The sequence below is a fragment of the Triplophysa rosa genome, linkage group LG23, assembly GCF_024868665.1.
Source record: "Triplophysa rosa linkage group LG23, Trosa_1v2, whole genome shotgun sequence".
In the NCBI taxonomy this organism is placed as follows: domain Eukaryota; kingdom Metazoa; phylum Chordata; class Actinopteri; order Cypriniformes; family Nemacheilidae; genus Triplophysa; species Triplophysa rosa.
The window spans coordinates 6,971,753-6,984,752 of NC_079912.1; the positions used below are offsets into that span (position 1 = coordinate 6,971,753).

Below are 13,000 nucleotides of genomic sequence, written 5' to 3' on the forward strand. Positions count from 1 at the left end.
GAGAGAGAGAGAGAGAGAGAGAGAGAGAGAGAGAGAGAGAGAGAGAGAGAGAGAGAGAGAGAGAGAAGAGAGAGAGAGAGAGAGAGAGAGAGAGAGAGAGAGAGAGAGAGAGAGAGAAACAACGACCTGCCATCTATTCTTATAAAGCTGCTCAATCCTAAAACTTGTGGTCACCATAGCAACTGGACATAATGACGGCATTGAGAGGATGAAAGGCCGTATAGTCCAAATCCAGTGAACGGTTTACAGTAAGGACTGCCAATCAGAAATGAACCCTACAGAGGAACAGACGGAACAATCGAACCCCAGCGTGGGTCGCTCTTTAAAAATGGATGAGACTATAGACTATAGAAGGGTCAGGAGAGTACAAACTACAGAATAGATTCCCCAAGTTCAGTATCAATAAAACAGATGAAGCTATCAACAGAGCATCTCATGCTAGACAGTTCACCTAAAAATGAAAATTCTGTCATCATTTTCTCCTGTGTGACTTTCTTTCTTCTGCAGAACACAAAAAAAGATATTTTTAAGAATGTTGGTAACCAAACAACTTTGACCCCCATTGACTTCCATTAAATGGACACAAAACTGAGACATTTCTCAAAATAGCTTTTGTGTTCCACAGAACATTTGTCAAATAACTTCATATATGCCAGAAAAGCAGATGAACTTCTCTTAAAACTTCTTAATGTGAAACTGAAACCTGATTTAGATGAACAGAGGCGTCTCCTATCACTAACCTACTCCGGTAATGTTTACATAAGGAATGTCCGCTGATAACAGACCCGTTTGACAAATGTTGTGTGTTTGGGATCTGAATTTCATGGACACATTGCAGCACTCAATCAATGGAGGAACTACACATTGACAGTAATGCTTAACTTTTATCATTTGTGTTCACAAGGTTCTGCTTGGACTTTGACTATATTTCTTTTTTTATCACAACACCAGCATATAGACCTCTTTAGATTCAAATAGACCGAATCGCTCTCAATAAAAACGCTGATCTGGGTTTATCGGTCTTGATATTTAATTTACCCTTAATTATTTTCCCCTTTTTTGCATTTTCTAGTTTCTTTTTTTATTTTATGAGTGCCAGAGTTGTTGACAGTATTGACAATTGTCCGCTTACTGCCATTTAAATTCTCAGGGCCGTCTCTTCTGTTATCACTATCTACCGGCATATTCTTTTTATTGAAGTAAGTAGTTAAGGTTGAAAAAATATACTGTATATCATAAGCAAAAAAAAAGTTTTCTTACATTTAATTCAGGTAGTTTTGGAGTCATGAAAACAGTAGATTTGTTTCAGTTTAACTCATTGTGTTTATATGTTTAGTTAACAAAACCTTTAAGTTGGCGACAATAAAACTTCACTGATCAAGCTTAGATAGGCTTTTTAACATAAAACACATTTAATCATCTCCTGAAATGGTAAATACAAACTGATGCATACAGTACAAATCCAAAGCACAATGATTTAAAAACAATGCCGAAGAACAGGCTCAGTGTCATTTTTGACCATACACCTAAAAAACAACAGCACGTTCCTTTTATTGTTTGTAATCATCAACCCTGAGTCACATGATCATGCAGATTTTAAAGACTAAAGCACCCAAACAAGTGAAACGACATACCTGGCCCTCCAGCATGTCTCTCTGCATGCCTGGTCTGTCCTGCTCGGTGCTGTTAGTCCTTCTAATGGAGAGACTGTGCGACTTGCGCTTCTGTTTAACTTGACGGGCGGCTGCGCTGTTTCCACTTTCAACAGGCATCACTCCTCAGTGACGTCCCCCAACACGCTTCCTACCTGAAACTGAGCAAACACACGGCAGGTTTGCCCCGTCTCACTGGAGAATAACATGTCCTTTGTTCAAAGCGCAAGAACCTTTTCATGGATTCGATGGTTAATGGTTTGCTGGATGTATAATAAGCTCTGGTTTATGAAATGTTTTTTTTTTCAGTATTGATTTAATAGTAGTCAAGTTTATATGAATTACTGATATGAAGCTTTTGTGGAATGTCTGAAGAGATGGATGCTTTTACTCTGCAGGTGAATCTAATTGTATATTTCATTAAGATCTTTCAACACTGTAGGGTCAATTTCACAAAATCTGACCAACAAAACAAATTTTATTCCAAAATAAAAAAGGAATAAAGACATTATAGGTCATTTAGGGTTTTTTTTTGTATTGTCATTACTGTATTTTAAAATAGTGTAATAAAGATATAGAGAATTTGTTTTGCATTACAGTAATACGAATAAAAAATATAATGTTTTTATATATATATACTCTTAATATAACAGTAAATAGAAAAAAAACGTTTGTATTTTGATTTAAATTTCTTCATGACATATTCATATTGTTTTAGATTTATTTCTATCATCAATCATTTAAATGAGTTTTTTCACGTTGCAGTTATTTGGTGGCGGTTTAATTATGAGTTATGAATGTCATACGTCATAATGAAAAACTAAATCCAAAACTTTACAGTTTTTAGTACATGCATTAGGTGTCCTTCTATGTACCTCAAATGATATGTTAGGAAAGTTGATGTCAACATGAAAAATCCTCATAAAAAAAGCAAACAAGCAGTTATCAAAAATAACAGACAAATGTTAATGTCAGCCTAAGCATCTCAAAATAAATTTGATTTTTATTGATTTTTTATGCACATAACGGTAATTAAAAAGCATGCAAAAGAAAAACAAATACCAGGCATGGAGAGCAGTCAATGATAAACAAAGCAGACACATCCTCAGACGACCACTAAAGTGTTGAAGATCACAGCAGGAGGCCCCGGGGCCGCAGTCTTCAGCACTGAACACAAAACAACACCATCTATCGGTTCACAAACATGACAATGATGAATGACAAAGCTGCAGGCATGTAGTGCATCTTACAGCATTCTCACAACCTAAAATAACAAGAGGTTATGTGAACATGTGCGTGGATAGAGGAGTTAAAACAGACAGGTATTAGGTGATCAGGTTAGTGGGTTTAGAACTTTTGGCTTTGCCAAGTTAACTGTAGTAAAAAAAATGCATGCAAAAAGTACGAACCTGCAGCATCATGCCTTTAACCTTATATGACGGCCTTAAGCCATGCAGTTCATGTTGGAAGCAGCTCAATGCACTGTACCATGTCGACATAATCTTTTACAATAAAAATCGCTAAAAATACACTAACATTAAAAATACCTTTCAGAGTACATGCAGTTTTGGTGTCTGTGAAATACCTGGCCGATGTATTACTTTTGCAAAATTGTAAGGCGTATAAGAGGAGCACACAAAAATGCAGAGAAATGCTGAATCCAACACTGCAACACTTTATTTCCAGAGCAATGGATAAGCTGAAACTAAGGCTAAGCAATATATTACAAGTCATTTTTACTAATCCTTTCTGTCAAATGTTAAGACATATTGGGGCGGTTTCTTTCTTCCAGATATCTTCCTTTCTGTCTAGCAAAACAAATAAAGGCATACAGGTTTGGAACAATCTGAGGGTGAGTAAATGATGACAGAATTTTCATTTTTGGGTGAACTGTCCCTTTAAATATCGTAATTTAACTAAGGGCTAGACCTGGGAAACAGCCCCATTAAAACAAAATTTAAGATGACAGGTGCCTTATAAAATGACTCATAGTTTTATTATAGTAAAAGTGTAGCAATCTTGTATGGTGTAAAATGGTTTGTACTTGTATGGTACAAAAAAAAAACATTCGCGTATTTTCGTGAGGGACGTCATTTGAGGATGTTATGTGACGACTATATGGCATATTACTGCACACTGTTTCAAGTATTTTTACGTGGCATATTGTGTATACAGTACACCACACAGTGCGATATACAGAGCAAGCAGTATGATATTCCCAACAGACATTTAATTTCAAGGGTCTGAGACAGCGTTGAATATGGACGAGAAAAACTATATTTTTGTGCAAGAAACCTTGACCAACACACCAATGCAAAATAACAATACAAAACGTCACACACAAATATAAAAAGGATCTGCCATAAGTGAAATGAGGTGATCGTAAACGCGCACACGAACATTCTGATGCAAGGTCAACTGGCCTGCTCAGTTACCCCACCGCTAACACAGTACAACATGATGAAACAACAAAACACTGGTGTGATCTGTCTATAACTGCGGCTGTTTGGTTATAAATAATAATATCAGATTGTAATGACTCTCAGTTAGCTGACGTTACGTTAATCCTGCAATATCATAACATTAGCGGCACTGCTCTCAATAATACTCACATTTATCACCGAATCAGATGATCTCAGTGTCTGTCATTCGCTGATGGTGCGCTGCTGTGTTTGTGACTCCTCCAGCATGATCCACAAACACACTGATTATATGTGTTTAGACATTAACCGGGATTTTGACACGCAGATGTTTTTATCAAGCCCGATACTGTCAGCAGACTGTGAAGCGAGCGAGAGGAAATTAAGCCACAACAGACGGGCCTCTGACCGGACGTTATACTTCAAAATAAAAGTCACAAACTTCTTTTAATACAAATACAAATATAAAGGAATAGTGTAAATATGTTTAAAAAAAACCAATACAGATAAGAAATGAAAATACAACGTTATCAAATTAATACAATCGATTATTGTGAATATTGGCGTAATATTTTTGTGATGGACTGACGAGGGGTCTTTGGTCTTCCCCTGCCTTTATCACTGAGGGTAGGTGAATAAAAAATAACGGATAAAACATGGTTAAATAATGCAAATTCACCTCTATTATATTGAACACTAAATGTGAGAGTAGTTCATATGATCAAAGACACGTTTATCAAGAGGAATATTAGATTAAAAAAAGACTTCTTGATTACTTTTTTATTTTAACACTTTATACTTAATGTACTTTTACTTCTATTTTTATATTTATGTGGCTATAATACAAGTGTGTTTATATTATAACTTATTATAAATATATATAATATATTATACATTATACATCTATAATAATATTTACGGCTTTATTTGTTTCTTTCTAGCAACCAAATCCGGAAATCGTTTTATGTTAGTATCGCCCAATCTGAAGACGGGTTGATACCCACCAACCAATCAAATACCTTCTTAATGTTATGTAGGTTGTGGGCGGGGAATGGTTCGTCATGTGGCAGTAGTGATCGTTCAAGTTTTTGCCTTCTGGTGTATGCTTGAACGCTCGGTTATAAAGACTGTTTAGCATAATCGCTGCATCAGTGTTTGCGTGTAAAGCGTTAGTTTATCGATGCGTTATAAAGCAGTGTTATATTGACTGTTGTGTGATGGCGTGTGTGTAGTATGGTGAAGTGTGATTGGTCTGTGTAGTGAGTCTGCTCATGGCGTGTGTGTTATGGGCGGTGCGCAGACAAGCGCTCTGCGGCAGGTTAGTAGCTGCGCAGCTCATGAGACCCAATAAATGCACTGCAGTAACAGACGAACTGAGTTTACATGCTTTACAGAACACAACTCTACACAGGTGAGACTGTTATTAACATTAATTATACGTTATAAAATAGGCTTTAGGAGGTTGTGGTCTTTTGGGAGCTGTAATCTATTTTTGTAAACATATGTTTAACGTTACTGCACTCTACTCATTTATTTTAGTTGGGATCTGTGTTCTTTGTTATTTATTACTTGTGTCACCTATCATTACCTATATTTATTTTACAGATTTGTAAGAGATTATTTACAGAGGTGTAACATTGTTTTGTTTTGTTTAGCTGTTATATTATTTGGCTAAATATGTTAACCTGTATTATGTGTATGATTTGTTTTATTTTGCTGTTTTTTACGTAGTGTCATTTATACAAAGTTACTTTACTTTGAATGTAGGTATTTGATACATTATTGTTTAACTTAGAATTTTATTTATGTTAGTTAGTTAGTTAGTTAGTTAGTTAATAGCTATATAGTTATCATTGTATGTTTTTAATTGTGTAGGAATTAAGTATATTTAGTTTTTGAATGTTGTATGTTGTACAATAAGTGCACTGTTTAATATGCTTGCCTTTGTTGTATGTACTTCACTATTATATTTAGTTTGTTATTACTATAAGTAGTATTTTTAAGTGTGTTTTTGTCAATGTGTCTAATTATGTATGTATGTATACAGTCAGGTCAGACGGCTCAGTGCACCTGTAAGGATGCCGGCGATTAACATGGATAATCTGGATGTAAAGCAAGTCCAGTTGCTTGCAGAGATGTGTATTCTGATCGATGAGAATGACAAGAAGATTGGAGCTGACAGCAAGAAAAACTGTCATCTAAACTCAAACATTGATAAAGGTAGCACATTTGCACGACACACAGTATTGAAATGCAGACATTTGTTGCAATAGTTTGTAGGGATGCACCGCAATGAAAATTCTTGGCCGAAGCCAAACATGATGTGAAACAGTTGGCCGAAGGCCGAATAATACCGAACACCGAACATGGTTTTTTGCATTTCTTCTATTTATTAAGCCATTTTTTTCACTATTGCACAAACTGAATAGTCAAAATGTGCTTTTTATAATTTGTCTTGCTTTTCAATAAAATACAATACAACTTAGTATAAAATTGAGCAAAACAAAGTAAATTCAAACAAAAAATTGAGCCCTCTCCCTTCATGAATAGCCTATATTAATTAGGCCTATAACTGACTGCTAAAAGAATGTAATGTAAGTTACTCTGTACCCCTACAACAAAACAGTTAATTAAAAAGTGTCATTCCATATTAGGCCTATAAGTTAAAAATACAAATAAACTAAAACTGTTGGATTATTATAGGCTACATTGCAAAATGATTTGAGAAAAAAAACCATCCAATGCAAGCAATTCTGACTGATGCTGACTGACAACCATTTCAGTTCACGTCTCTCCAAACTCCACCCACAAAAGCTGACTGTTCTCTCAGAAGGTGAACTCGTGGCCGGGCCGCCGGGATGCACAGAACATACTTTGACAAGTTGTTTAGTACAGGGAACTGTGTGCACGTGACCACTGTATGATGTCAAAGGATGTCGCGAGCGGCGGGGCTACTGTCAGACAGCCCGCTTCCGTCTGAAGTAAAGTTACCGACCGGTTAAGTCGCTTTCATTCGGAAATTTACTTCCGTGCGGCAAGTCCCGTGCTGTGTCTTTCTCTGACACTTTAAAATGCTCCACACACACGTACACACACACGTACTGCCAAAATGTTTGCGGCAGTAATAAAGCGCACGTGTGTCTCTGTCTCTCTCGCTCGCTCGCTCTCTCTGTCTCTGTCTCTCTCTCTCTCTCTCTCTGCGCTGGTTGCTGCTTGATCGTATCACGAGTCATGTTCGGTAAAATTTATTCGGCCACTTCACATATTCACATATACACTTCATATATTTTTTATTTTCTCGGCCGAACATTTTCGGTGGCCGAACATTCGGTGCATCCCTAATAGTTTTTTTATGCGTTTTTATCAGCATTATTATGAAAATCACACGAAAGGGGGAGTATTTCATGTATGTATGGTGGATGTAATCAAAAATCTTGTTTAGCACATTGTAAATTAGAGTGCTAGGTTGGAATTAGGCATAAAATGGTGAATTCACAAAGTGACTATTGTATTTTTTACCAATTTCTTCATGCACAGGGCTGTTGCATCGAGCTTTTAGTGTTTTCCTGTTTAACAGTGATGAAAAGCTGCTCCTACAGCAGAGATCTGATGCCAAAATCACTTTTCCAGGTGGGTGACGTTTAACACAAGTGCACTCATGAGGTTACACTTAACCCAGACGGGGTGATCATCAAGAAGAAAACATTCTAATATGCAATCCTAACACCGTATCTACACCGGATGTGGCGCAGCGCGATGCGACGCAACAAGAGACAATAGAATGCACTAGAACCCATTTAAAATTTTGTCCACACCGGACGTGGCACAGCGCGACAATCCCATTAGGACAAGCTGTAGACGGTGTAGATATGGTGTCAAGAAAGCGTGGAGTGATATGAGAAACATGAAAATTTTGCGTAGCTGTATGTAGGAAATTGCTGGTATGAGATAATGAATTATATACACCGACCAAAATGATAAACGCAACACTTTTGTTTTTGCCCCCATTTTTCATGAGTTGAACGCAAAGATCTAAGACTTTTTCTATGAACACAAAAGGCCTATTTCTCTCAAATGTTGTTCACAAATCTGTCTAAATCTGTGTTAGTGAGCATTTATCCTTTGAACACCTCTCCAAAGTGCCAGACGCCATCGAATGTGAGCATTTGCCCACTCAAGTCGGTTACAATGACGAACTGCAGTCAGGTCGAGACCCCGATGAGGACGACGAGCATGCAGATGAGCTTCCCTGAGACGGTTTCTGACAGTTTGTGCAGAAATTCTTTGGTTATGCAAACCGATTGTTGCAGCAGCTGTCCGGGTGGCTGGTCTCAGACGATCTTGGAGGTGAAGATGCTGGATGTGGAGGTCCTGGGCTGGTGTGGTTACACGTGGTCTGCGGTTGTGAGGCCGGTTGGATGTACTGCCAAATTCTCTGAAATGCCTTTGGTAGAGAAATGAACATTCAATTCACAGGCAACATCTATGATGGACATTCCTGCAGTCAGCATGTCAATTGCATGCTCCCTCAAAACTTGCGACATTTGTGGCATTGTGCTGTGCATTAAAACTGCACATTTTAGAGTGTCCTTTTATTGTGGCCAGCCTAAGGCACACCTGTGCAATAATCATGCTGTCTAATCAGCATCTTGATATGCCACACTTGTGAGGTGGATGTATTATCTTGGCAAAGAAGAAGTGCTCACTAACACAGATTTAGACAGATTTTGTGAACAATATTTGAGAGAAATAGTCCTTTTGTGTACATAGAAAAAGTCTTAGATCTTTGAGTTCAGCTCATGTAAAATGGGGACAAAACAAAAGTTTTGCGTTTATAATTTTGGTCAGTGTAGTTTAGTGGTAAAAACAGTATATTTGACAACATAATGCTGTGATTGCGATCAGTTGCAAGTATTACAAAGAGCTGTGTAATAACACTGCATGTAAAACCATTAAACAGTCAGTTATACTTAATATCTAGCTGAATGTACAGTATTATAAATATATTGCATTACTTGTTTGAATTCTGTAAGTGAAGAATTGTTGTCGGCTGTTCCTTCACAGGCTGTTTCACCAATACCTGCTGTAGCCATCCTCTACACACTCCTAATGAACTAGAGGAAAAGGATGCCATGGGGGTCCGAAGATCTGCACAAAGACGTCTTGAAGCTGAACTCGGCATTCCTGTTGATCAGGTACTAATCCAGAAAACGAGTCAGAGAGTGAGAAAAATGGCTGACAAAACTAAAATTCAAGCAAAATATAAATCACATATCGCTTTACTAATGGCATATATGCAAGATAATTAGTTTTAGATGGTAGTCCCTTGGGAATGTACGTGTTTTGGGGTGCATCAGCCAATCAGATGCCATTACCCTGCAGCCCCAAATTCATCACACGGCATTCACGACTCAAAAAATGTTTCTGAAACTTCCTGTGTCTCATGCACCTGTCGAGCAGCTGAGACGAATAGAAACGCTAACAGCTAGACCCCTTTAATTGCCTATTATGCCATGCTTTCCAACAGGTTCCCCCAGAAGAGATGACCTACCTGACACGCATCCACTACAAAGCCCAGTCAGATGGCATTTGGGGGGAGCACGAGATTGACTACATCCTCTTCATGCAGAAGGATGTGGTTCTGAATCCAGACCCTAATGAGATCCAGAGCCACTGTTACGTCTCCAAAGAGGAGCTGAAGGAGATCCTGGAGAAGGCCAAAAAGAACGAGTTACAGGTTACACCCTGGTTCAGCCTCATTGCAGAAACCTTCCTCTTCAAGTGGTGGGACAACCTCCATAACCTCAAACAGTTCATCGATCACAACAGGATCCACAGAATGTGAACAGCTTCATTGTTGGTTGATAACAGGCTCTTCATTAACATGAAAGACTGACTTGTGTGACCCTGAGACTTTTAGAGTTCTGGTTTGTACCTTATGTAGTGGTATACTGTATCATGGTTATAATGTCACAGATGCAGAATTTGCTAACTTTCTGTCATCTTTAAACAAAATTAGGTGACAAGTGCCTAGTTTGAATATGGTTATATGAGAGAATATTTATTGTAGATTGGACTACATTAAGTGTACTCACCAAATTTACAGTGATATGTAAAGCTGATTTAATTATTCATATTTTTTTAGAAAAGCCAAATAAATGCATGTTTAAAAACTGTCATATTTGATTCAACCAATCTGTTATGTATTTCTGGAGTATGAAAGTTGTATTAAAATAATGTTTTGCTCATCAACAAGTAAAGTAAATACAGAAATATTTTAAATATACATAATGATACATTATAGCAGATTGTTGAAAACATACTGTTGGAGTTTTTGTTCATTTATTATTTAATGAAACTAGCATTTATAGTTATTGTATAACAGAAAACAATAAACACAACAAATAACACAATGTAAGTTTATATTTGTACATATTAAATGGAATTCACTCTTAATAAGGGAAAATACCGGACTTTAAATAAATATCCATTTACTACTTAAGACATTTAAAGGGATACTTCACCCAAACATGAAAATTCTGTCATCATTTACTCACCTTCAAGTTGTTCCAAATCTGTATACATTTATGTGTTCTCATGAACACAGAGAAATATATTTGGAAGAATGCTTATAACCAAACAGATCTTACTCCCATTGACTCCCAATGTAGGAAAAATAACTTTATCGGTTTTTTTTTGTTCTGTTGAACACAAAAGAAGATATTTTGAAGAATGTATGACAACAAACAGTTCGGGGGCACTTTTGACTACCATTGTATTTTTTCCTACTATGGTAGTCAACGGGGGGCAAAATCTGGTTAAGCATTCTTCCAAATATCTTTCTCTGTGTTCAAAGAAATTTATATAGATTTGGAACAACTTGAAGGTGAGTAAATGATGACAGAATTTTCATTTTTGGGTGAAGTATCCCTTTAATTTGTAAGAATGTACAGGGAGACTTAATATGCAAAACGGTGAATGGCAAGGTAAAGTTTTACAATAGCATATAACAGTATGTGGTGTGGCGTCAACGTTATTACACGATAAGTACAAAGCTTTGATTGTTTATATCAACCCACGCTCACTGACAGGTGAGTAGAAACGCAGCACGGACCAAACACACATGCATCACATACAAAGATACCCTTTCTCCCTCACACACACCATACACATACTGACACACACACATTTCACCCTTTCTCACTCAAACACGGCCACAAAACTCATTGTACTACAACCAACTGAAAACTTGAAGTGTGTTACCTGTTGAAAGGAATATTAAATAATGTTACTATAAACAAAGAATTTCAAGTTCAAAATTATTTTTATTTATTTATATCACATATACAGTATGAATCTTGTGAAACAAGCATCCTGACTATATTTTTGGCTCCCTAAAAAAACGTTTATTTTTAGAATCTAAAGTCATGATGTAGAGCACTTGAAAATTCAGGTCACAATGTGAATGTTATTATACTCACTTGGTAGAATAGTAACAGCGGCTGGACTGGAACATGACAGCTTTTATTTTGTCCTCCTCGGATGCATTTGCTTTAGCCAGATTCTCAGTCTGTTCATTTACAAATAAATGCTTTATACGCCTTTTCCTACAAAAACATGCAGTTTACATAGTTTTCATATTGTTCGGTGGATTTCAGTACCTTGAAAAGCTGCTCCAGCGACAATGAAGAACCATTCACTTGCTGTTGAAAGAAGACCAAAGAGATTTATTACCAGGCAGAACCCCATCACGCCCAGAGAGACAAACTAAAGACACTTAACACAATGCTAACAGAAACCCACCAACTTATATTTCACAGCAATGCTTTAGTAGAGAATTTTATATGCGTGTATATTAGCTAAACCACAAACAAGGTACACATTTTATATTTGAATAAGTTAATTTCAGAAAATGTGAAACTTATAAGGTGACGTGATGTTTTACTTAAAAAAAGATTTTTAATTTACTGAATTTTAAAGTAAAATTATATGTAGGCCTATTGTCCAAGGCTTCTTCATGGTCAACTCTGACCTGCTTAAAGAGATCATACAGTACAATGTAAACAATAAAGTCAACACTTTTGTTTACAAACTGCTTTTGAAGATCCACTTGATGGTTCAGACCAGTTACTGCAAAACAAAACAACAAAGACTTATATATGTGGCAAGGGGGGCGTGGTTTAGCGAGGTCTGCGCCGAAGGGAGGAGGCGCGAGAAAGACGGCGCGTAAGTAGGTCAAGTTAACATTAAGATCAGCTGTGTCTCGTTACAGTGATTGGTGAGGAGATGCATAAGAAGCTGCAGAATTGAATGGCAAAGCAGAGAGAGAGAGAGAGCGGCTGGGAACCGACACATACCGGCTGCATGACGAGGACATCTACGAGCAAGAGAGTTCATACGCAACAGATATTTAAAGTTGTAAGATTGTAAGCAGCGCAGTGGCGCGACCTTTGTTTGATTGTGATTGAGAAAATAAAAGAATCTTCGTTTCCCAGCCACGCCGACCCCGCCTCCTTTCTTCCTACTGTTGGACTTTTAAGGCAGTCCTGCATGTTCAGAAATTTGAAGAGACAATTTGCTCAAAAGTAATATTAGGTTTTATTATCAGATGTAAAAAGTAGTAACAAAGCTTTGGGTTGTCAGACGACCTCCGCACTCCACCAAAAAGCCAACAACCCCAAGCGTACAAATCAACAATATTTATATGTATGTATCGTCGTTCTTCTTCTCCGGTGATAACCAATCATTGTACGCCACGATCCTTTACTCCTCCTTTGTCTTGGGTGCTATCTCTCTAGCAACCAATCATTAGGTACCATGTCCATCTGACTCCATTTCACCAACTTGTTCCTGTAACCCAACTTATCATGCAGAACAACATCTTGTGCAACCTATGATTACAACAACTGTAGGGTGTGTTCCCCAGAG

At 37.3% G+C, this 13,000-nt stretch overlaps 2 protein-coding genes across 4 annotated transcripts in view; one reads left to right on the plus strand and one right to left on the minus strand.

Moving 5' to 3' along the window:
- wdr37 (WD repeat domain 37) overlaps positions 1-4,475 on the minus strand; it is a 34,442-nt gene extending 29,967 nt beyond the window's left edge. For 2 of the 3 annotated variants that reach the window (XM_057322686.1, XM_057322684.1), the window contains exons 1-2: positions 4,265-4,475; positions 1,635-1,813 (exon numbers count right to left, since the gene is read on the minus strand). In XM_057322686.1, the coding sequence (XP_057178669.1) occupies positions 1,635-1,772 (138 nt within the window). In that variant the 5' untranslated portion in view covers positions 1,773-1,813; positions 4,265-4,475. Of the gene's footprint in view, positions 1-1,634; positions 1,814-2,714; positions 2,820-4,264 lie in introns of all 3 variants that reach the window. The other variant, XM_057322685.1, reaches the window with a different exon arrangement.
- A 647-nt stretch (positions 4,476-5,122) lies between these two features.
- Positions 5,123-10,468, plus strand: idi1 (isopentenyl-diphosphate delta isomerase 1). The gene is made up of 5 exons (XM_057322775.1): positions 5,123-5,483; positions 6,120-6,292; positions 7,610-7,702; positions 9,137-9,267; positions 9,600-10,468. The coding sequence occupies exons 1-5, from the start codon at positions 5,344-5,346 to the stop codon at positions 9,915-9,917; spliced, it is 855 nt and encodes a 284-aa protein (XP_057178758.1). The 5' UTR covers positions 5,123-5,343; the 3' UTR covers positions 9,918-10,468.
- The last annotated feature ends 2,532 nt before the right edge of the window (positions 10,469-13,000 follow it).